Below are 25592 nucleotides of genomic sequence, written 5' to 3' on the forward strand. Positions count from 1 at the left end.
CAAGCTGCGGCGGCCGTGCAGGGATGGTGTAGCTGGGCCTACGGGCAGGCGGCGGGGCGCGGGCGGGGGCGAGGCGGCCGCGACGGCCGACGCCGCCTGACGGGCTCGGGTATAGCGGCAGCACGCTGAGGGGGCGTCGCCGCCGCCGGCCCCCGGCGCCGCCGCCGGAGGCCGCGCCCGCCATGGCGGCCCGGGCGGTGCTGGACGAGTTCACGGCGCCCGCGGAGAAGGCGGCGCTGCTGGAGCGGAGCCGCGGCCGCATCGAGGGCCTGTTCGGTGTGAGCCTGGCGGTGCTCGGCGCGCTCGGGGCTGAAGAACCGCTGCCCGCGCGCATCTGGCTGCAGCTCCGCGGGGCGCAGGAGGCGGTGCACAGCGCCAAGGTGAGTCCCGCCGCCGCCCCCGCGCGCCCGCCTTCCGCGGCCCGGCCCCCGCGGCCTCGGCTCAGCCGGGCTGCCTGGCCGCCCCCACCCCTTTCCTCCCTGCCCTTCGTACGGGGACGCAGCGAAGCGCGGTGGGTAAGAGCGCAGTCTCCAGAGCCCACGAACCTGCGTTCTCAGCTTTTCGAGCCATGTGACCTTGGGCTAGCGGTTCAGTTCTGGGGCGCCTCAGTTTCCCCATTTGTAAAGTGGCGCTGACGAAAGGATCTTCCTCGGAGGGCTGTCGCGAGGATTGGAGTAGGTGCTGTTGTAAAGCGCAGAGCTCAGTGGCTGGCGTGGAGTGAGCACGCTGCGAATGTTGCCTGTTGTCTTCCCTCCCGGCCCTGGGATGGTGCGCAGGGCCTGGTATCAGGGCCCACAGCCTCCTTGTCCACCACATCAGCCACCTTTCTCTTCCCAGGCCTCCAGTACAGTGGTTCTGAACCTTTTTGGGATTTTAGTCCCTTTTGAGAATCTGACAAAACCATTCTAGTAGTAAAATACACAGAATATCAAGAAGAGTGGGGATGTTTAATAATAGTGTTAAAAAGAGCATTATTTCTTGTATTGATGTTATGTTCAACTAACATTTATTTAATGGTTACAGTGAGGTAGATTTTATTATCTTCCTTTCTCTAAATTAACAGCTGGGGAAACTGAAACTCTGCAAGTGGTGACTCACCTTCTCTCAAAATCAGCATTTCAGGCTTATACCTACGCAACACCTTCAACTATTCCCTTTCCTTCCCAAGCCAAGAAACTAACAAAGCACATCCCCCGCTTTCCCAGGTGGCCAAGTTTCTCCAGGTTTTCCCGTCTAGTACGTGGGGGAACCAGGGTTCAGATTTAGGGCCCTTGTTCTTGATACCTGTCTCCCAAATGATGAGCCCTCTGGCTGGGAAGAAAATGCTCCTTTTTTGGCATCCCACTTGAGAAATTTCACAGTGTACTTGGAGAATTAGATATGCTGTAATTCCTGACTCCCTTAGATAAAAAAGCCTGGGTGCTTTTTGTTTTAATATCTTCAGAAGAGATAGGACACTTAACTGTGATTCTTCTCCACAGCATAACTTAAAACATTGAAGATGTTGAATCAGGTTTGTTTTCCTGTGCTTAATCTTTCCCCTAACTTTTAATTTTCCCCCTAACTTTTAAATTTCTAAGTGTTTTTTTTATTTTATTTTTTAAGGTAGGCTCCATGCCCAAAGTGGGTCTTGAACTCAAGACCCTGAGATCAAGAGCCACACATTCTATGGACTGAGCCAGCCAGGCACCCCCTAACTTTTAATTTTTAGCTTCTTGGGCCCCTCATTCTTTTCTCCCTAGCTACCGAATTTCTTCCCACTCCCCAGAGCTAAAAGGTTTGACATGACTAAGTCCTGTTAATGCTTCTGAAAATCTCTTAGGTGCACTCATTCCTCTCCTTTCCATTGCCTCTGCTGCAATTAAGACCTTTATTCTTGGTATGTGCCCCTCCCTTAGTTCATTGCCCTCACTCCGTTCCTCCCTCTTTCCCTCCCTCCCTAGTACAACTTGCATTTAACTGATCCTCCCACAGAAAATCATTTTCCTGCCCTGGGACCTACGAGGACCTCCTGTTGCCTATCTCATTCACTCTAAACTCCTCCTCTGGAGATTTACAAAGCATTTACTAGTCCAGTCCCACCTTATTTTCCCAATTCTCTGTCATAGCAACTCTCAAGCTTAAACCTCTCCTGTTGTCTGACTAGTCTCACTGCTTTTACTTGTGCTTCACCTGCTCCTAGTTCAGCTTTACTCAAGACTCATCCCAAGTGTGGAAAGTGCTTCTTTTGCTCTACAGAAAAACCTGGCATATTCTGCCAGACTGTCCCAACTCCTGTTCTCTTGCCTGTCCTGCCACGCAGTTTAGCAAAAGCTATTTGGAAAAGGTGTGTCTTAACAATATCTTGGTAGTGTCACTTGCCCATATATCTTTGTGATGTGTGTTACTCATAATCCAATCCTCCCACTTGTAAGAAATCCTGTTTCTTTTTCCTTGAGACTCATGGGTAAGCATTGAATGCCATAGTTGTTCATTGGTTTTGGAGTTTGTTTTACATTGTTTTGAGGAAGAAAAAACCATTAACTTAAAAATTAAGAACAGGAAAGCAAACTTCAACATCTACAGTATTTTAAGTTAAGTTGTGGAGGAGGAGAAAGTTTGGGGGAAGGAAGATTTAGAGTAAATAAGAATTGTTTAAACTAGCTGGTAGGTAGAGTCCTGATTAAGATAAGATACAGGCAACTGTTTTGGGTCCCTTCGGATGGTTTACTTTGTTTTCCTGCTCTTTCACTGCATTTAGCTAATGCTAGAGTAGAGGAGAATGTGGAGATTTAGTTTGTTAGGGCTCCATTGGCTAGAGAGAATGGGGCCTACAGGTAAAAAGTGATAATGTCCTAGGTTTACAACAAAGACACGCTCTAGAAGAGTGGCCACTTTTGTCAAAGGGGAAATGTGTTGGGGGAGACAGCACTTGAGCCGGGCTTTGAAGAGCTAATAATATTCCCAGGTGGAGGTAGTTGTGGGCAAAGGCTTGAAGTCCAAAAACACACAGAATATCTTGGTAGGAAGTGTCAGAGCCTTGAGGGACCCAAATGCCAGGTTAAGCCATTGGGCCTTATTCAATAAGTAGTCAGTGAGGATTTTTGAGAGAAGAAGGACTTCTCTTTAGTTGGAAGGCAGGAAGACCCAACTGTGGAAAAGACATGTTCCAACCTGGACATGGGTAGGTGACAAAGTTTTCACTGGGATTTGGCAACTGAGTGGATGTAGGGATTGAGGGAGAGGTTTTAAACCTTGGTGTCAGGAAGGATGGTGGGTATGTTGTTTGACCTGTTGGTGGGGCCAGGTAGCCAACATTTAAAGAAAATTTATGTGTCAGGAAGTTCACTAATGGTTGCCTCTGGACCTCAGGTAATCCACAGCCTAGTAGGGGAGACAAACTTGGAAACAAATAGTACAGTATGATACATGTTAACAATTGATATATGTACAAGGTGTTTACAGTAATACAGGAGAAAAAGGGTTGTTCTGCCTAACTGGGTGTTAAAGGATGAACAAGAGTTTTCCAGAGGGAAGAGCATGTGTAAAGTCACAGGGATATGAAATAGTGCTAGTTTATCACTGATTTCTCAAATCTAGGAGTAGATTGGTGGAAAGGGGCCAAGTCGCAGGTACTTGGGGCCTGCAGAAGAACATGGATTTTACCAAGCAGGCAGGTAGTAGAGAGTCACGGAAGTGTTGTGAGAACAGGAGTGCTGCCATCAGATTTACATTTCTAAGAAATACCTCCATTGTCAGTGTTTATACGTCTAGGCTTGTTTTTCTCAGTGTGGTCCATTGCTGGTTTGTGTTGATGTAAGGGTAGAAATTGGGGGTGTTTAGTGACTTTTATGGCAATGTGACATTACCACGAGGGCTGGAGAGGCGATGTCTCAAAGAGCAGAAAACCAGTAGAGAACTTTGTACGTGGGGGCCCAGCAGGAGGGGGTTGAAGTCAGGGGTGGCCGAAGTTGTGGAATCAAGGAGGTTGAGGACTGAATTTCAGAGAGGAAGTGTAGGTACTGACTTGATGCTGCCTCATTCATAGAGAGATCAAAGATGCAATGCCTGGGTGGGATCCTTGGAGTCAGACAGTGGTGGGGAGGGGTGAGGCTGAAAAGATCTCAGCCCTGGGAGCAAGAAGTTATAACTCTTCCTTTAGCTCTAGGAGCCACAAATTCCATGCTCCATGGGTCCATGTAGAGAGACTGCATATGGAAGCAGCTGGTTGGTAGGGAGGACCTGGTGAATAAGGTGCTCATGCTTTGTGGGAAAAGGTAACTGCCAATGCTTAGTATTAGCCAGTTGCATAGTAGAGGCCCAGTGATGTCTCATCTCATTATCTGAGAAAAGCCAGGGGTTTGGATTTCATAATGTTAAATCTATTTTGTTTTTTAAGAGGCAACTAATTTATGTTTTAAAAACCATGCATGCTGTGAATGATATCTCAATAAAATTTGCATTAATGTATTCTTTTAAAAGTGTGTATGCTAAAAGCAAAAAGCAACCATGCATGCTAAACCAACCATGTCAGAGGACCAGGTTCAGCTTTTTAGGACCTCTTCTTTAGATATAGGAGACAGGATGAGTGATGATATGCTACCCCCTCTCCCATGTGGTGAAGAGGGCAGTTGAACACCTTCATGGCCTGTAGTACTGTCTCAATAAAGTAAGATACTAGTTCATGCCTAGAGAGGGAGGGTGGGAGCTTGAAGATGGTGGAGTGTTAGGGTGGATGCAGTGGAACTTGGAAGTGCATTGGAAGAGAACAAAAAGGGATTGGAACTGAAGTAAGGACCAGGGAAAGTTAAATGGCTGAATTTATACTATCACTTGATCCAGAAGTTCTTCAGTAGGTGATGATTTCCCCCACTCTGGGTATTGTGAAGCCAACACACCAAGGACTAAAGGAATCCAAGGTGTAATTGAACAAGGCAGAATGGGGCCCAGGCAATGCTTCTGAGTGGTCAGCATTATTTGGGTTAGAACAATCCAAAAATACATAAGACTTAACCTTCTACTTTTAGTGAACTGACAGCCAGAGAGGTTCAGACTGGAGAGGAGAAGGCAGAAAGGGGCATAATGAACTGTGAGAACAAAGGAAGGAATAAGACCTTAGACCCTGTCCCCTCCTAGACTCATGGAATCATATAGATAGGGCAAGTTCAGTGAGTATTGGAGAATTGTGGAAGTTGTAGTTAGGGAGGAATTTCAGAGATTAGAATCTTGGATATGGAGAAATTCTGAGAACCAAGGAGTGGTGCCTCAGTGGTCTGGGTATGAATGGAAGTATTCCCTTCAACTTAGAGAATTGAGAAGATAGAAGGGATGAAAGTGTGAGGCATCTGGAGATAATAACAGTGCTGAGGTCAACAAGGTCCATAGTAGTGAATTGGGTGCTAACGTTAGTTTAGTTGGTTGATCCCAGAGCCTGTCCTGGAGGGTAACAAAACAGGAGGGAGTAATGGGAAACAAATGGCATGGCTACTTGTACAGTTTTTCCATGAACCTTTAGGTTGCTAACCACAATTGCCTATCAGTTGGTGTTTTAGGCGTTACCTCGTAACAGTGAGTAGCCACCATGAGCCATAGCCGGAGCCAGTCTGGAGGACTTAGAAGAATAATTTGGAGGACTGGGAAGCCTTGGTGGCTCAGTTGGTTAAGCTTCTGCCTTCAGCTCAGGTCATGATTCCAGGGTCCTGGGATCAAGTCCTGCATTGGGCTCCCTGCTCAGTGGGGAGTCTGCTTTTCCCTCTCCCACTCCCCCTGCTTGTGCACTCTCTCGCTCTCTCTCTGACAAGTAAATAAATAAAATCTTTAAAAAAAAAAAAAGGATTTGGAGGACTGATAAATCTTAAACATTGAAATTATAGTACACCCAAGAAACTATGCTAAGGTAGACTAAACATCTGATCCATTTTAATTTGTAAGGAAGAGAAAAAGAGAGGGAGAAAGAAGGTTGAAGAGTTGGCAGTTGTCCTTAGGGTTTTTACTTACATGTTTGTAGTGTAAGAGAGGAGAAAGATAAGGATTAAAAAAAAAAAAAATGGAATTCGAGTAGAAGTGGCCCATTACTGCATTGACTTCAGAGGGTTAAAATGGACACTGTATTGTTTCATTTCCTTTTCTGTTAGGAGAGCTTGGTACCTGGTTTCATGAATGAATTCTTGAACAGTAGATTTGTTCATGGAGGAAATAATTTGTAGATGTAATACTGGGTAGTGACATGGAGTTTTTGTTTTGATTTTACCAGAAAGGTGGTGGGTGGCCTCTTTCATTTCCTAGAATGATTTTTTTTTTTTTTTAACTCACAATAGTTGTGAAAATCATCTTCTTAAGAAATGGTGGTTTGTTCAGTTTCTTTTTATGGTTAATATTTTGGGGTTATACCAGAATGTTGAAATAAGGGATACTCACACTGGTTATACTGGGGTCAAAGTGATTGCTCATGACCGTAGTTTCCTCTTCCCTGTTTACCAGCTAGTATTGTAGGGTTTTAATTAAATCAAGGACAACATCTTGTTCTGTGTTGGCTTTTTACTAAATTAATGTAACTGTATTAAGTTAGAAGTCTTGCATTTCAAAGCCAAAATTATGGGGGAGGGGAATACTTAGAGTAATTAATTAAAGAACTTTTTTTTTAATAAGTTATGTCAAATGGAAACAACATAGGAAACTTCTTTGTTTAAAGAAACAGAATTGTTATTTTAAGAGGTTCCCTTTGACTTGGAGAAGGTTTTTTGTTCAGTTTAGTGCTGAGAGAATTAGTAATTTACATTAGTTGATGAATAAAGAGCCACATAATAAATATTTTAGATTTTGTGGACTATACAGGGTGTCTGTCTCATACTCTGTTTTTGTTTTTGCTTTTTTACAACCTTTTTGAAGGTAAAAACAATTCTTATCCTGGGGGCTGTACAGAAATAGTCCAGAGATATCCAGTATGTAGCCACTACCACATGGCTATTTAAATTAGTCAGAGTTCAGTGAAATACTTACTTTCTCAGTTGCATGTCAGGTGCACCATGGCCACGTGTGACTAGTGTGTACCAGTGTGGGGCAGTGCAGTTAGAGAACGTTTGTGCTGTTTTGTCTAGAAGTTCTGTCAGACAGTGCACCCCTAGATAGGAAATAATCCTTGGTTGGGCCTCCTAGACAATTCTCTGGCATGACATTGAAAGGACATGCAGCCATTCTTTTACCTTACTTTCTGAGTTTCTGTAATTTTTGTTGTGTCTCCTGTAATCATAAGTAACTTCCAAGGACGACTCTTGATCATAGAACACATGCATATAGACTAGCTTCATTGTATTTGGAATATGGCAGGAGATATTAGCAATTAGTAAACCTGGAGAATTATCCTCTGTGGAAATTTCATAGGGAACCTTCTGTTGCATTTTTAATAGCCAGGTGGTTTTCATTTTTAATTGCCTTTTATGGCTCTTTTATTCTAAAGCTAGGAAACAGACCTCCAAAAAAATCAAGAAAGTCATCTTTCCATATTTCACCTATAGTATCTATACATTTGCATGACGACTTCTCTTCTCAAGGTTCCCAAAATATGCTAACATTTCTGGCCTGTCAGGAAGTGACTTTATACTCTATGTAAGGCTGGGACCCTGTGTGCCACAGAGCGGGTACCAGAGCAGTTCCCTGAGCATTGGTTCCATACGTGAACTACAGTCCTTGTTTTGTAATAGTGATGCTGCCATATCTGATCCAGCGGGATTTGTAAATAGGCATTCTAGTTATGGCCTGGGTTGCACATTGAATTTGTCTAATTTTATCCTAGTTAAAGTGAGGACAGATTGTCACTGATCCCTATGCAAATAACCACATTGCCATGAAAAAGTAAAAGAAACCAGACTTCCTTTTTGATTTGAGACAACTTAATAGTGTTACACTACTTAAGAAATATGGAGTACCCGGAAATAAGTCACCTAGTTTTAGCATCCTTCTTGTTAGAAGGTAAAAGACAAATCTTTGTGACTGATTGCTGGGGACCTTTGGGAAACCCCAAGGATAATTTAGGAGTTAATGCTTTCAGAGCGGTATACTGCACAGCACTAATGTGGATGAACCTCAAAGATAAGCCGAGTGAAAGAAGACTTATATAAGAGTATATATTGTATGATTCTATATATGTGAAATACTAGATAGGGCAAAAAATTGTGTAATTATGGTGAAAAAATCAGAATAATTAGAGCAGAACAACTGGAAAAGGACATTAAACATAGACTGAGTATTAGCAATACTAGGGAATCACTGTTCATTTTGTTGGGTGCCGTAATGACATTGTGGTTTTATTAGAAAGCCTGTATGTGTATGTGTTTAAATTGCACTTGGTGTCTGACTCATTTGGAAATTAATGATGTATCTAAAGAGGACCTTCGTTAACCATTTACTGTTAGTCCAATCAAGGTTTTAAAGTTAACAAGGATATTGAAAATTATGCTTATGCTGACAGCTGAATAGCATATAATTTCTTATATTATGAAAGTTGTCAGTGTTATAATTCAATTTAGTTGAACATACAAGCTTGTATTTTTCCTAATTATAAATGTGAGTAATCATGAGTAATATTAGCTTATCTGACCGGCAAGCCAGCAAAGTTTAGAAAGTTCAGATGTGTCTTCTTCATTTAAAAAAAAAATCTTATTTTTCAAAAAATATATGCGTGCATTGTATTCTACACTGATGAAATCAGGTTTTTAAATTAGCATTAAAATTATGAAATCCAACTGACCTAAGGATTATTTTCATTACATGAATTAGGATTCTTAAATAAAAATTCTTTTGAAGTGTCAGTTTCTGTGAATTTGTGAGATTTTTTTCTTTTGGTCCTTAAAAGGCTAACATAAGTATTAGATGTTTAGTTTATTTTCTAGGAATTCTAGGTACATAGATTTATGTAAAAGCTTGTTATTCTCTATAAACCAATTAGAACAGCGGTTCTTTAAGAAACTTTCTAATTTATTAATACCCCTGGAGGTAGGAATATATTTCATACACCATGAGAAATAAATTTTTTTTTTTTTAAGATTTTATTTATTTATTTGACAGAGAGAGACATAGAGAGAGAGCACAAGCAGGGGGATGGGAGAGGGAGAAGCAGGCTTCCCGCTGAGCAGGGAGCCCAATGCAGGGCTCGATCCCAGGACCCTGGGATCATGACCTGAGCCAAAGGCAGACGCTTAACGACTGAGCCACCCAGGCGCCCCACACCATGAGAAATAAAGGCTTTTCCTCATTTTATGGATAAAAACATGCAGAGAGCTTTGAGTTCTGGTTCCACAGTCTTAGCCATACGTCAGAAGTAATCCAAAAACACAAAACTGGTCCAGATTTCAAAAAAGCTGTTCTTTCAGTGGTTCTGAGACATGTTCTTACACAAACAGAAAAGACGAAAACCAGATTTTCTTGTAGTCTGTCATCCAGTAGAAAATAGATTCATCCTCCACTGACAGATCCCTTGGTCAGACTGTAAAATCAGATTACTGTAGTCTAGGTTCGTGTGTACCAAGGGTGTAGTTGAAGCTGACCTGGTAGTATGTAACCAATGGTGCAGCTGCAGAAAGGGACATGTGGCCAAGAACTCTAAAGCGAAAACAAAATCAAAAGAAAAAAAAAACAAGGAAATAGCATCAGTAAAATTCTCTTCCTGCTTGGGATTCACTCTGGGACCCAAAATGAGACATGGTTGGGCTTACCCAACCCATGCAGTCCTCTTTGTGGGCCACTCAGTTTAATAGCTCCAAGCAGGTGAGTCCACTTGGACATCTCCATGAGTCCTATAAACTGCCAAAGTGTAAGTTAAAAAAAAAAAACCAAAAAACTGTAAACGTGACTTTCAGACAGGTAACTCGTGAATGAGGGAACCAGCAGTAATGTAAACTGGTTCAGAGAGCATTTGAGGATCTGAGTATTTACACTAAAAGAATGGTGGAGTAAAATTGCTTGATGAGATACAGATTGCTTTATATCTCTCAGAGCAGTAAAAAATGGAGATACTGGCATCTCTGCTGGACAAAAAAATCTACATTTTAATATGTAGCATCCCGGTTTAGGCCCAAATGAGTAATGAATGGTGTGTCAGACAAAGGTAAATTTCCCAGGGAATTAAATACTCTGTGGGTGGGCCAAAGAGAGTGCTCCATTATGATCGAAAGGCTATCCTTTTGCCTTATTTTGGAGTATTTAAAGCTTTCTTAATGTTATACAAACAGTTAAAATGGGACCCCTCCCCCCACCTCATTTTGGTCATCTTGGCCATTTTCTCTTTTACAGTATTACCCACATCATTGATACTAGGCTGGATGTCGGCCTGTGTTCTCAAACTTACTGGTTCCTTTTATTTTTTTAATTAAGATTTTATTTATTTATTTGACAGAAACAGAGTTAGCGAGAGCAGGAACACAAGCAGTGGGAGTGGGAGAGGGAGAGCAGGCTTCCCGCCGAGCAGGGAGCCCGATGTGGGGCTTGATCCCAGGACCCTGGGATCATGACCTGAGCAGAAGGCAGAAGCTTAACAGCTGAGCCACCCAGGCGCCCCTCAAAGTTACTAATTTCTTTTTGAATGCATATTTGTTCAACATTCATTGATTAGTTCAGGGTTTCTCAACAATGGCACTATTGACATTTTGGTTAGAGAGTATTTTGTTGTGGAGGTTGTATTGTGCTTTCTAGGATGTTTAGCAGCATCCCTGACCTCTACCCCTGAGATGCCAGGAGCACCCCATCAGGGTGACAATCAGAAATGTCTCCTGACACTGCCAGTGCCCCCAGGAAGAGCAAAATCATCCCTGGTTGAGAACCACTGTGTTAAATAACCAAGGCCAGGCCCCGCACTGTCTAGTCAAGTTGTGTAAATGCTGTAGTTCAAATAATGAGATAACCGTTGTGTGTAGAAAACATTAACATCTCCCTCACCCTGTTCTTGAAAGGTGTTTTTGGATGAATATAAGGAAGGAAAGGTTAAAGTAGGCTGCAGAAATAAGAAAATGGACTAAAATCCAAACCACAGAGGACTTTGAATATGGTTCTGAGGATCTTGAACATTAATGCTGTGTAGTGAGGACCTTTAGAAAGTTTTTGAGTAAGGAAGTGAAACAGGTGTGCTTTCACATGTCACCAATACTGTTACTAGGGGGTGGAGTGTGACAAGACTCGCAACAGAAAGAAGGGTTTAGAGTTGCTGCAGTAATACTCACGTGAGACAAGATTTGTGAAAAATTGCATGTGATGAGAAGGAAAGAAAGCTTTGAATCCAGGCAACTATGTTTCATTTTCAAGGGAACTTGGACCAAAGACAAGTGGAAGGCTCACTGCATCAGCTGTGAGCTCTGATGCAGATCATTAAATTTGAGGCACTTGTGGGACAGTCCAGTAGAAGTGCCCAGGGGATGGATAGTTTGCAGCCTGTTGGTTTTAAGGGCTAGAGATGGAGATTTGGAGTTGGCATCATAGAAGTAAAAGTTACGGTTGGAACCTGAAGAGTCTGTGAGAATATAATTGAGGGAGAAGACCAGGAAGGAACCTTGGGGAAGGCATACGTTTAAGGTGCAGTAGGAAGTGGCAGCAGAGGATTTTGGGAAGTAGTCAGAAAGATAGGAAGTAGACAGCTAGTGGTATTTCCGAAGCATGGAGAGGAAATAACTTGTCAAGGAGAAGTTGGGCAACCATATCGTGCTACAGAGAGCCGGAGTAGGGGAGTACGGAGAAGGGGCCTTTGCATTTGACAGTAGTTGTCATGGTTGGCTTCAAGAAAGTGGTTTCAGTTTGAATGGGGGCAGAATCCAGATTTCAAGGGGTTGGCAGTGAAATGGAGTTTAGGCTACTTTTTCAAAAAGTGTGGAAATGAAGACAGAGATGGAGCAGTCCCGTGCTTAGGCAGTAGGGCTGAAGGAAGTGTTCTGTAGGATCAGGGAAACCCACACAGATTTGTAGGTGGGCAGGGGTGAGTAAAAAGGGAGTGATGAATCAAGACCTGGGAAAGGGGTATGGCTTTGAAACGGAAGGAGAGAACAAATTAATGAAAGGTAGAATTTTTTAGATGAAAAAGGAGAGGCAGTTGAAGAGGTTCACAAATGTTGGCCTTTGGACTGTGATAAAATAATTTATTTTACTAAGAGTGAGAAGAGTAACAAATGAAGTTTGGGACCTGAACATAATTTGGGAAGAGTGAAGAATAAACTGTTCAGGAGAGCTGAAAGCTGTAGAATTTCAGAGATTTACAGGAATGGGGATGAAGTCAAGGGTAAATACTGAGTGTGGCCCCTGGTCCTGTTTCAAGAAGGACACTCAGAGTGAGCATGAAGGAAGTTCTTCCCTGTGGAGCTGTTAAGGCACCCCTCCTGGCAAAGAACTTGGAGACATTTTAGAAATGAGATTGAAGAGAAAGATGGAACAGAAAGCAAATGTGGGAATTGCATTGGAAAAATGGCTAATATGGTTATTCATTTTATAGCAATATTATTAATATAGATAGCCAGCTAGATACCTAAAATGGATCTGTTACAAATTTGTAGATTAATGATGTTAAAACGCTTGTTTTTTTCTAAGGCTTATATGGTGCTTCGAACTTACACATATTCTTTGGGATTCATGTCAGTGTCTAAAAATCGCATTACTCCTCCTACTTTCTTTTTCTCTTAGAGATAACATACAATACCATTTATGCAAGAGTCTCCTAAATACAAGAAATCTTTAGAATCCTGAAGTGTGCAGCCAGAGATGAGAACTACTATTCCAAAACATTTTAGGAGTCTCTCTAATGTATTAAGAGCTTCCTTGCCTGCATAGTTTCTTTTTCCTCGATGATTTGTGGCCCACTTGAGTGTCTTCTGTTACGTTGTGCTAGGGCACAGTTACGCTCCTGGCGGCTGCCAAAATGTGTTAGATTTGCACTCATGCTACCTGATCTTGAGTTGCTGTGGCTTTAACCATCATGTCTTCCTTAAATTTGTTTTTGCACCTGTGCTGTCCGTTGTTATCTGCTGTTATGGGCTCTGTAGGTAGTACCCTCTGTTCCTTCTGTACTTTCAACCAGCTGCTTCAAACCATATGTGACCTGGGCCACAAGCTGACAAAGCCCCTCACGTGTGCGCCCATGATAAGAGATGGTAGATGGTGAACCGTGGTGCCGAGAAACTTTCCCCGGGTCAAACCTGTAGACTCTTGAGTAGCCACTTTGATCTTTTCTGATTTTAGATAGGTTCTGAAGGGCACAGGTTGCCAGGACCTTCTGTCTGGATTTGTGAAATGTTAGAATAGAGTTGAGAAGAGCTGAGTTTGTAGAAGGTAGAATAATAGAAAGTCACTTTGCTATTGAAAGGGAAGTTATTATTGTATATACCAGATGCCTCCTCCCTCCTTTTTTTTTCCTTAAAAGCCTGAGTAGAGTAAACAGAATATGAATATTGCAGGATGGGGGAAACAGTTTTTGCCTAACATTCAAATGTTCAGATAACCAAATACAGCCAAATGCAAATGATGGATATTTGGGTCCACAGATGTTTATCAGTGCAACTGATGGCCAGACATCTAGAATGTAGTAATACTGTATACTTGTATACTTTACTGTTCACTTCTGAATTTGAATATAAAAATCCATTGTTGCTACTTAGTAATTCACAAGAGTAAATTATTAATGAAAAAATGGTAGTCTGAATCTCAAGGGATAATTACTCCTTTCTTTTGGGAGTATACACACAGTTTTGTGCATGTGAAGCTATAACAAGCTCTTAGCACAACTCTCCCTCAAAACTATGCATTTAATCTTGCAGTAATAGTTTTAGTTTCTTGGGGAATAATGTCAGATGACTCTGCTTATATTGGGCATTTCTCTGCCAGTCCTCCTGGTGCTTACACACTGAGAGCCACCAGAGCTCTCCTGAGGCCCTCTGTCATCTTTTCAGAGGATCTCACTTTTACTTAATTTTTTTTTTTCTCTGAAAGATAGTAATCTAAATAGTATCTGGATACATCCCCAAGAATATCTCTTGCTGTGAAATGATTGCATAAGCAATGAAAAGTAAATTGATTTTTTCTAAATCACACAACAGATTTACAATTTTAGAGTATGTATTTTCTGTAGGTTCAAATGTATAAAATTAAGTTGGTAAAAACATACAGACTTATAATTATCATTAAATGATAATATGGGAAATCTTTGTACCTTCTCAATTTTGCTGTGAACCTTTAACTGAAAAAGTCTATTTAAAAAAATCAAAATCAGGATTATCACTAATCTTTGCAGTTACCTGTCTTATCTCAGTATCCAGTTTAATTTTTACTTTTTTTGTTGTTGTTGTTGCATAGGATTGAGAACATCCTAAATCAATCAGTACAATCACGAATAATTAGTTATAGCTCTTCTTGAAGATTATACCAATCCAGAAAAATAACAGAAATAATGGAAAATGTTTGTTTCAGAGATGAATCACTCACAACATTTCAAAACAGCTAACATTTTTTATGTTAAATGTCAGATAAGAATCAAGCAAAACAAAATTAACACCAAAGCTATCACTAATATAGCATCACAACATGCTATGTATCCATTTTTAAAATTTAATTAAAATTAGGAAATAAGGAGTATACCAAAATAATATATGCACGTGGTTAAAACAAAAAAGTAGTACTGGGGGTTTTTATAAGAAACAATAACAGTCCCTTCTACTTCCTAAAGGCAACTACTTTTTACAGTTCTTAGCTGTTTGTTTTGATGGTTACCTAAAGAATTATAAATATACTGCTATTTCTTATAAATTTTAGGCATTATCCACTTTCTTTAAGATAGATGAGGTGGGGCACCTGGGTGGCTCAGTCGGTTAAGCATCCAGCTCTTGGTTTTGGCTCAGGTCATGATCTCGTGGTCCTGGATCGAGCCCCTCATCAAGCTTTGCGCTCAGTGTGGAGTCTGCTTCAGATTCTCTCTCCCTCACCCTCACGCTCACTCTCTCTTTATCTCAGATGAATAAATAAAATCTTCAAAAAAAAAAAATCAGTGAGGCAAAAACTACCCCCCATTTTCCCATTTGCTATGGTCTGAATATTTGTGTTCTGTCACAATTCATATGGTGAAATCCCAATGCGTGATATGATGGTATTAGGAGGAGGTGGGGCTTTGGGGAGCTGATTAGGTCAGGAGGAGCTCGAATGAAGTTAATACCCTTATAAAAGAGGCCCGGGAGAACTCCTTTGCTTCTTCCACCACGTGGAAATACAACAAGAAGTCTGTACCCTGAAAGAGAGCCCTTACCGGAGCACACTGGCCCTCTGATCTTAGGCTTCCAGCCATCAGAACTGTGAGAAATAAATTTCTGTTGTTTCTAAGACACCCAGTCTGGTATTTTGTTATAGCAGCCTAAATGGACTGAGACACCAGTATAGTTATTTTATTTTTAGTTAAAGCAAGAAGCAAGGTTTATGTAGTAATATGACTTATGTAAATATTACTGCAAAGCCCAGTACTGTATTACATTATGTTTTCCTTCTGATACAGCTTTAATTTTTACTGTAATTTATCTGCCGTCTTTTCATCTACTTGTGAAATATGATTTAAACACACCCTTAATATTGTACAAATACTCCTTTATATCAGCTACTCATTGAGCTTCCTTTTCTGGGAGAACGTCCCTTGAGCCTCCTTCCCTCCTCCACTCAGCTAGTTGCTCAGCTTGTTTGCCGCACAGCTATAGTTTTTGGACTTCTGTTTGCCAGTCTTGGATTGAATTTACTAATTACTTCATCTCCCTTATTTTTGGTGGCCTTCATCATCAAATAGTTTTTCAAGAAAACAGTCTGTGGGAGTAATTTTGTTGGCTTTTAGCATGTCTAGAAATGTCTTTAATGTGGATGGTATAGAATTATGGATTGAAAATCACTTTCCCTTAGAATTTTGAATGCATTGCTGTCCTTTTTCTCCCCCATTCGTCCAGATCTGCTGTTGAGAATTTCTGATATTCCGATTGTCATTCTTTTATATGTGCCCTGTTCCCATCCTGTCCGCAGGATTTTTTTTCTTGTGGGCCTTTAAAAAGTGATCATGCTTGGATATTCTAGGGACCCTAAGATAGTACCTGTGTGCTTTAGTTCCCAAACAGGATTTGATGTGATTTTTTCACTGATCATACATGGGTCTTGTGTATTTTAGTTCCAGGAAATTATTTGTTTTACTTCTTTATTAATTGCCATTCTGTTTTTGTTTTGGTTTTCGGTTTTGGTTTTGGTTTTTTTTGGAATGTCAGTTATTTGGATTTTGGATATTGTGTATGGACCCTTAAAGTTTCTTTTCCCTCCTGTTTTTCACTTTGTTTTTTGTGGTACTTTTGGAGAGATTTCTTTCACTATGTCTTTGAAATTCTTCTGTTGACTTTTATTTTGATCATCATATCCTTAATTTACTAGTACTCTTATTTTGATTATTTGTCTTTCTTTAGCATCTTGATTTCTGTTATATGAATTCATTATCATCGTATATCTTTTTGAAAGCACTAATTAAACTTTTGTTGAAGTTTTCTTTCCTACCCTGCATTCAGTACCCAGTTTTGCTCTATTTTATGTTCTATTCTATTGGTTTCTGTCTTTCATATTTGAGATCTTATTCTGACATGGGTCCTTTTTTATATTTCATATGGAATCTGAAAAACTAGTTGGAAGCCTTGTGTCTGGGTAGGATCTGTTGCTCGGTGGGCTTTACAACTTGGATCAATTTGAGAGTTAGCCCTTGTTTGAGAGGATACTTGTTTTAGAAGCCTTTTATCTGGAGAAGAAACCTCTTCTCTCCAGGTTGGCTAATAATTGCTGGCATTCCACTTTTTCTCATCCAGTGGCTGCACAGTAGTCTCAACAGTATTTGACTCATGTGAATTCAACCATGCACTTACTTATGCTAAACAGGCAGCATTACTTAAATATTAACAGGTAGCCAGGAGATTCTAGTTCTGAGGAAGATAGAACAAGCATACTCTACCCTGTCACTTCTGTTGAATATAGTTAGAAAACCTGGATAGAATGCATGGAGCAACTAATATGAGGGCTCTGAAAAGTAAACAGTAGGCAGACTGGGTTAGAAAACCAGAATTCAGAGCACCACCAAACCAGTGGTGAGTTTGCCATTTTTTCTTCTCTTTTGTCCCCCAGGCTGAATTCAGCACAGCTCAACCTGGAAGTGAAATGAGCACCAAGGCATAGAAAGAGCAGTAGGAGAAGCCCTCTAGTTTGGGCTCCAGGGTCAGAAAAGGGAGCACCTAATAGAAGGCAAAGGCCATTTTCTTCATTCCAATGCATACCAGCTTCCAGACAATCTTGTGACCGTGGCAGGGGGAGGTTGCAGGAACCAAAGTTCTGAGGGAGGAGAACCTTCCTCTCCAGTTGGTGGAGTTGTGGTCTCAAGAGGATGGGGCCAGCCTCATTACTTTCTGTGTGTGTGTCCTCTGGGATGACCCAGGCACAGCTGCAGAATGCAAGGCAAAGTGGGGTAACCAAAGCCCCAGCTTTCTAACTGGAGGACTGAAAAAAAGACCCTCAGGGAACCAGAAAGCACTAAAAATGTGGCAGAGAGGGAGGAGCTCAGAAAAGTGACTCCATAAAGTTTGTTGATGATCTCCTGGGTTTATCCCTAAACTACACATGTGTGGATCTACTTTTCATCAGGATAACAAAGACTTTTGAAAACTGAACTAACAGAAAAACTACCATCCAGGGCCCAGATTGGCCTCTGGTAGCACACATGCGGAACAGATACAGATAACATCGCAGAGACTTTAAAAACTGAATTGACACTAGGATCACAGCTTACTGAAGACAGGTTGCAGCTTGCAGCCTGAATCTAACTAGGTCAATTACCTGCTAGAACAGAAGTATCAACATTCATCCTAGGATTTAAATAAGACTCAGAGTCTCATAATATTCAGAATGAATACAATACAGAATCACTTGGCATGTGAAGAACAAGGAAAATATCAGCTCTCCTGAGAAAAGACAGCAGACACCAATGCCAAGATGACACAGATGTTAGAATCATCTAACAAAGACTTTTTTATTTTATTTTTTTAAGATTTATTTATTTGAGAGCATGCCCACAAGCTGGGGAAGGGGGGGGGGCAGTACGAGAGAATCTCAAGCAGACTCCCTGCAAAGCACAGAGCCCAACTTGGGGCTGGATCTCACAACCCCGAGATCATGACCTGAGCCCAAATCAAGAGTCGGTTGCTCAGTTGACTGAGCCACCCAAGCGTCCCTTACCTACCTACCTACCTATCTATCTGTCTATCTCTCTATCTCCACACCCATTGTGGAGCCCAGTGCGGAGCTTAAACTCATGATCCTGAGATCAAGAGATGTGAGCTGAGATCAGGACTCAGACACTTAACCAACTGAGCCATCCATGTGCCCCATCTAACAAAGACTTTAAAAACATCTATTATAAAAATGCTCCAACAGACAATCACAAATACTCTTAAAAGTAATTAAAAAATAGAAGGTTTCAGCAGGGAAATAGAAGATACAAAGAACCAAATGGAGAGGTTAGCAGTGAAAAATACAATAACCTTAATTAAAAACTCACTGGATAGGCTTGATTTTAAAATGTAGGTGACAGAAGAGTCAGTGAGTTTGAAGATAGAAAGTAGAAGTTATCCAGTCTGAATGAGAGGAGACAAGAGTGTGGCGCTAAAAAAATTTGGAGAAATAATGGCTGAAGACTTCCAAAACCTGGCAGAAGATGTAAACATATAATTTAAGAAGCTCAGTGAACACAAACAATAAGCTCCAAGACTTCCACACCCAGATGTCATAACCACAGTGCTGAAAACTGAAGACAAATGAAAAATTATGAAGGCATCTAGAGAAAAACACATGTAGAGTAACAGCAATTAGAATGAGTACAGGTTTCTCATCAGAAACCACAGAGGCCAGAGAAGTGGCACAATATTTTTGAAGTCGTAAAAAACAAAACAAACAAAAAAATGTTAACCAAAAATTCCCTATCCTGTGAAGTTATCCTTCAAGAATGAAAGTGAAATAAAGCATGATAAAAATTCTCAGTTGCAGAAAAACTAAAATGAAATCATTGCCAGTAGCCTGCTCCAAAAGAATTGGTAAAGGAAGTGCTTCAGACAGAAGTGATAAATATCTGGATAAATATAATAGATTACTTTCTCCTCTTGAGTTCTTTAAAATGAGTTAATGGTTGAAAACAAAATTTAAAACGTAGTCTGATGGGATTTCAAATATATATACATGTAATTTATGTGATAGCTATAACATACAAGGGAGGGCAGAGAGAATGGAGACCAAGACCAATGGAGACCCACCCACTAAGGATGATAGTGGTGTTCTAAAATTTATACCCGGAGGATTTTAAGTTACGGAAGTGACTGAATGATGGCATGGAGAAGTCAGTGCCACTGAAGGAAGATTTTGATTATTTATATCTCCCAGGAGAAGGATGCATACTTCACTGTGCTGGGCTACAGGTGAAGCATCAGGTTTTGGTCAGGAGGCAGAAGCAGGAGCAAGGGGGAAGGCAAGGCAGGATAGGATAAACCACTTAGAATTGGCTAGTTTGGGTAATTCTAGTGGGCTTTGGGACATAAAGACTGCTCTTAGTTGTCTGGTTTCTGGCCCAGGCTTGATACAGGGTAGGGGAAATATTGGCTTAGTGTGTGAGTTAGATAAGGAGATGGGGGTGGAGGGGGCCCACAGCCCTAGATCGGTCAGTCTGCACACATGTCCACCCCTGATAGAAATCAGAGGTAAGTCTCTCCTCAGGTCTGAAAGGCCCCCTAAGATGTCAGAACATCTTAAGATACAGAAAATAAAAGAATGGCTAGTGCAGACAATAAGGTTTATACATTCTTTTTGAAATGATAAAATATTGACTTTGAAGTGGATCAGTTATGTTATAGATAGCATGACCGCTTTAAAAACTATACAAAGAGATATAGTAAAAAATGCAATAAATAAATTATAATACTAAAAAATATTTGTATAATGCAAAAGAAGGCCAGGTAAGTAAAAAAAGGATTTAGGAGTAGGGAACAAGCAGAAAATAAATAAATGGTGGACTTAAACCCAAACAATAATTTCATTAAAAGTAAATAGTATAAACACACCAATTAAAAGAGATTGTCAGAGTGGATTTAAAAAACATAACCAAACTATATGGTGTCTTCATGAAAGTTATTTCAAATATAATGATACAGGTAAGTTAAAATGAGGGTAAAACATACTGTGCAGCCATTAATCAGAACAAAGCTGGAATGGCAATATTACTGTCAGACAAAGCCTTCAGAGCAAACAGGAGTATTTACATAATGATAAGAGGGTCCATTCACCAAGAAGACCTAACAGTGCTTAAATGTGTATATTCCTAACAGTACAGCTGCAAAATATATGAAGCAAAACCTGGGAGAACTGACAGGGGAAATTCTCTCAACAAATGACAGAACCATCAGAAGATCAGCAAGAGGGGCGCCTGAGTGGCTCAGTCGTTAAGCATCTGCCTTCGGCTCAGGTCATGATCCCAGGGTCCTGGGATTGAACCCCCATCGGGCTCCCTGTTTGGTGGGAAGTCTGCTTCTCCCTCTCCCACTGCCCCTGCTTGTGTTCCCTCTCTCGCTCTCTCTCTGTGTCAAATAAATAAAATCTTTAAACAAAAAAAGATCAGCAAGAATAAGAACTCAACATCATTAGCCAGCCAGGTCCAAATAGATGTTTTTTGAACATTGCCCAACGGTCGCAGAATGCACGTTCTTTCCAAGTACCCACAGAATATCCATCAAGATAGACCATATCCTGGGCCATAAAACAGATCTCAACAAATTTAAAAAATAGAAGTCATTTAGTGTGTTCTCTGATTACCAAGGAATCAAACTAGAAATCAGTAACAAAGATAACCAGAAAATCTCCAAATATTTGGAAACTAAACAACACTCTTCTGAATATTGAATAATTTCTAGAGAAATTTAAAAAATACATTGAACTAAATAAAAATGAAAATACAGCATATCAAAATGTGTGGGATGTAGCTTAAAGTAGTGCTGATTTATAACATAACTACTTTAGAAAAAAAGAAGGTGTCAAATCCATAATCGAAGCTCCCACTTCTAGGAACTAGAAAAAGAAGAGCAAAATAGTGCAGAGCAAGCAACAGGAGGGAAATAGCAGAGGTCAACAAATTTGGAAAAAACAGAAACAATAGAGAAAAATCAATGAGATAACAAGCTTGTTCTTTGGGAAAAAAAATCAGTAAAATTAACCTCTTAGCAACCCTTAAGAAAGCAGACATGAATTACTAATATCAGGAATGAAACAGGGTATCAACTGTAGAGTAGACCCTGCAGACATCAAAAAGATACGGAAACACTACAAACAACTGCACGCATAAAGTTGACAGCTTAGTGAAATCGGCCAATTCCTCAAAAAGTACAAACTACCATAACTTATCCAACATGAAATAGATAATTTGAATAGACTTACAGCTGTTAAGGAAATTGAATTAATAATTTGAAAATTCTTATAAAAGAAATCTCCAATATGAGTCCATCAACATCCTAAAGGAGAACACAGGCAGCAACCTCTTCGACCTCAGCTGCAGCAACTTCTTCCTAGAAACATCGCCAAAGGCAAGGGAAGCAAGGGCAAAAATGAACTATTGGGACTTCAACAAGATAAAAAGCTTTTGCACAGCAAAAGAAACAGTCAACAAAACCAAAAGACAACCAACAGAATGGGAGAAGATATTTGCAAATGACAGATCAGATAAAGGGCTAGTATCCAAAATCTATCAAGAACTTATCAAACTCAACACCCAAAGAACAAAGAATCCAATCAAGAAATGGGCAGAAGACATGAACAGACATTTCTGCAAAGAAGACATCCAAATGGCCAACAGACACATGAAAAAGTGCTCAACATCGCTCGGCATCAGGGAAATCCAAATCAAAACCTCAATGAGATACCACCTCACACCAGTCAGAATGGCTAAAATTAACAAGTCAGGAAATGACAGATGTTGGCGGGGATGCGGAGAAAGGGGAACCCTCCTACACTGTTGGTGGGAATGCAAGCTGGTGCAGCCACTCTGGAAAACAGTATGGAGGTTCCTCAAAAAGTTGAAAATAGAGCTACCCTACGATCCAGCAATTGCACTACTGGGTATTTACCCCAAAGATACAAATGTAGGGATCCGAAGAGGTACGTGCACCCCGATGTTTATAGCAGCAATGTCCACAATAGCCAAACTGTGGAAAGAGCCAAGATGTCCATTGACAGATGAATGGATAAAGAAGATGTGGTATATATATACAATGGAATATTATGCAGCCATCAAAAGGAATGAGATCTTGCCATTTGCAATGACATGGATGGAACTGGAGGGTGTTATGCTAAGCAAAATAAGTCAATCAGAGAAAGATATGTATGATATGACCTCACTGATATGAGGAATTCTTAATCTCAGGAAACAAACTGAGGGTTGCTGGAGTGGGGGGTGGGGTGGGAGGGATGGGGTGGCTGGGTGATAGACATTGGGGAAGGTATGTGCTATGGTGAGCGCTGTGAATTATGCAAGACTATTGAATCACAGATCTGTACCTCTGAAACAAATAATGCAATATATGTTAAGAAAAAAAAAAGATAGGAGGGGAAGAATGGAGGGGGGGAAATCCGAGGGGTAGACGAACCATGAGAGACGATGGACTCTGAAAAACAAACTGAGGGTTCTAGAGGGGAGGGGGGTGGGAGGATGGGTTAGCCTGGTGATGGGTATAAAAGAGGGCACGTTCTGCATGGAGCACTGGGTGTTATGCACAAACAATGAATCATGAAACACTACATCAAAAACTAATGATACAATGTATGGTGATTAACATAACAATAGAAAATTTTAAAAATAGGACTATAAAAAAAAAGAGAAATCTCCAGGCCCAGATTGTTTCACTGGAGAAGTCTACAAAATGTTTTGGAAAGAATTAACATCAATTCTACACAATCTTTTCTAGAAAATACAAGAGGAGAGAATACTTTCCTTCTTCACTCACTCATTATTATCCTGATGCTAAAACCAGACAAAGATGGTACGAAAGTGGAAAACTACAGACTAAAGTTCCTCATGAATATAGTTGCAAAAGATGCAAAAATTCTTAACAAAATATTAGCAAGTAGAATTCATCAATATATTTACATATCAGGACCAAGTGGCAATCATTCCAGGGATACAAGGCTGGTTCAGTATTCAAAAAATCAGTCAGTGCAACCTACCATATTAACAGGCTGGAGAAGTAAAGTCACATGAGAACAGTTGATACAGTAAATAAAGCATTTAACAAGTTTCAGTACCTGTTCATATACCTGTTCCTAGATAAGTAGGAATACAGATTGACTTCCTCAACATGATTTTTTTTTAAGTATATGAAAATCTAACATCATAGGGGCACCTGGGTGACTCGGTTGAGTGTCTGCCTTCAGCTCGGGTTGTGATCTCAGGGTCCTCCCGCCACTTGTGTGCATGCTCTCTCAAATAAATAAGTAAAATCTTATTAAAAAAAAAAAAGAAAGAAAAAATTCCTAAGTCTATAAGAAAAAATCCTAGAACTAGAAATAGGTTTAGCAAGGTCACAGGATACATGATCAAAATCTATTTGTCTCTATTACCAGTGAACACATAGAAATCAAAATTAAAAGAGTGCCATGTTCAGTCACTCCAAAAAATGAAATATTTGGATATACAGGGTTTGTATGCTCAAAATTATAAAACACTGATGAAAGAAGGCAAAGATCTAGAGAAACAGACTTTGTTCTTACAGCAGAAGACTCAGCAAATGTCTGTTATCCTCAAGTCAGTGTGCTAGTTTAACACAACTGCTAAACAATAGCTAAACAAGATTATTCTAAAATTTATATGGAAAGGCAAAGGAACTGGAATAAGAACAATTTTAAAATTAATAAAATAGCAGTTACTATCCAATTTCAAGACATTATATAATTACAGTAATCAAGATTGTGTGGCATTGGTGAAGGGATAGATACCTAAGTCAGTGGAACAGAATAGGAACCCAGAAATAGCCTGACACAAGTATGACCAACTGATTTTTGACACCTGCAAAAGTATTAGAGGAAAGATAGTCTTTTCAAGAAACATTGCTAGAATTAGATATCCATAAGTAAAAACATGAACCTCAGCCTAAATCTCACATCTTATACGAAAACCAACTCAAAATGGGTTGTAGATTTAAATGTAAAACTTCTGGAAGATTAACATAGGAGTAATCTCTGGGACCTGGGGCTTGGTGAAGAAAAAAGCCAACAAACTAGACTTCCTTAAAATTAAAAACTTTTCCTGTCACAAAAGACCCTGTTAAGAGGATGAAAAAACAAACTATAGAACAAAATATTTGTAAGCTGCATATCTGAGAAAGGACTCCTGTCTTTCTAGAATATATCAAGAACTCCCAAAACCCAACATAAAACCCAAATATTCCAGTTAGAAAATGGACCAAAAAATTGAGCAGACAGTTCACCAAAGAGGGAATATAGATGGCAGATAACACATGGAAAGATGTTCAACATCACTTGCCATTAGGGAAATATAAACTAAGACCATGGTGAGATACACTACACTCTTAATAGAACAGCTAAAATAAAAAATAGTGATATCAAGTGCTGGTGAGGATGAGGAGAAACTGGATCTCTCGATCTCATACATTGCTAGTGGAAATGTAAAATGGTAGAACTATTCTGGAGCACAGTTTGGCTGTTCCTTGAAATATAAACATGCACTTAACCATATGGCCCAGCAGTTGGACTGCTGGGCATTTATCCCAGAGAAATGAGAAGTTAATGAAAGAGAAATGAAAACCTGTTCATGAAAATCATTCATAGTGGCTTCATTGTAATAGCTCCAAACAGGAACAACCAAAATGCCACTTGGTAGATAGTGGTTAAAAACCTATAGGTCATCTGTATCGTGGAATAGTACTCAGCGATAAAAAGGAATGAGCTTGATAAATGCAACAGCTTGGGTGGGTTTCAAGAGCATCATGTTGAGTGAAAAAGGCATCTTGGGGCGCCTGGGTAGCTCAGTGGTTAAGCGTCTGCCTTCGGCTCAGGTCATGATCCCAGGGTCCTGGGATTGAGCCCTGCATCGGGCTCCCTCTCAATGGGGAGCCTGCTTCACCTTCTCCCTCTGCTGCTCCCCCTGCTTGTGCTTTCTCTCGCTCTCTGTCAAATAAATAAGATCTTAAAAAAAAAAAGAAAAAGACCAATCTCAAAAGGCAGAAACTGTATAATTCTATTTATATAATATTCTTGAAGTCACAGTATGATAGAGACAAAAACAGATTGGCAGTTGTCGGGGGTAGGGACGGTGTGGGTGGAAGTAGGGGTAAATAGGACTAAAAAGGGGTGGCATGAAGCTAATCTTTGTGGTGATGGAGTAATTCTGTATCTTGATTGCAGTGGTACTTGCTTGAATGTGATAAAATAGCACAGAACTATGTACACACTGTATCAGTGTGAGTACCCTGATTGTGATACTGTGCTGTGATTAGGTAAGATACAAGTCCTGATTGGAGAGGACTGGGTGAAGAGTACACAGAACCTTTATG

The 25592-nt window shown here is 40.3% G+C and overlaps 1 protein-coding gene across 2 annotated transcripts in view; it reads left to right on the forward strand.

Moving 5' to 3' along the window:
* The first annotated feature begins 37 nt into the window (after positions 1 to 37).
* Positions 38 to 25592, forward strand: part of N4BP1 (NEDD4 binding protein 1) — a 48662-nt gene continuing 23107 nt past the window's right edge. For both annotated transcript variants that reach the window (XM_036124321.2, XM_036124322.2), the window contains exon 1: positions 38 to 380. In XM_036124321.2, the coding sequence (XP_035980214.1) occupies positions 183 to 380 (198 nt within the window). In that variant the 5' untranslated portion in view covers positions 38 to 182. The remainder of the gene's footprint in view (positions 381 to 25592) is intronic.

This window comes from Halichoerus grypus, chromosome 15 (assembly GCF_964656455.1).
Source record: "Halichoerus grypus chromosome 15, mHalGry1.hap1.1, whole genome shotgun sequence".
Lineage (NCBI taxonomy): Eukaryota > Metazoa > Chordata > Mammalia > Carnivora > Phocidae > Halichoerus > Halichoerus grypus.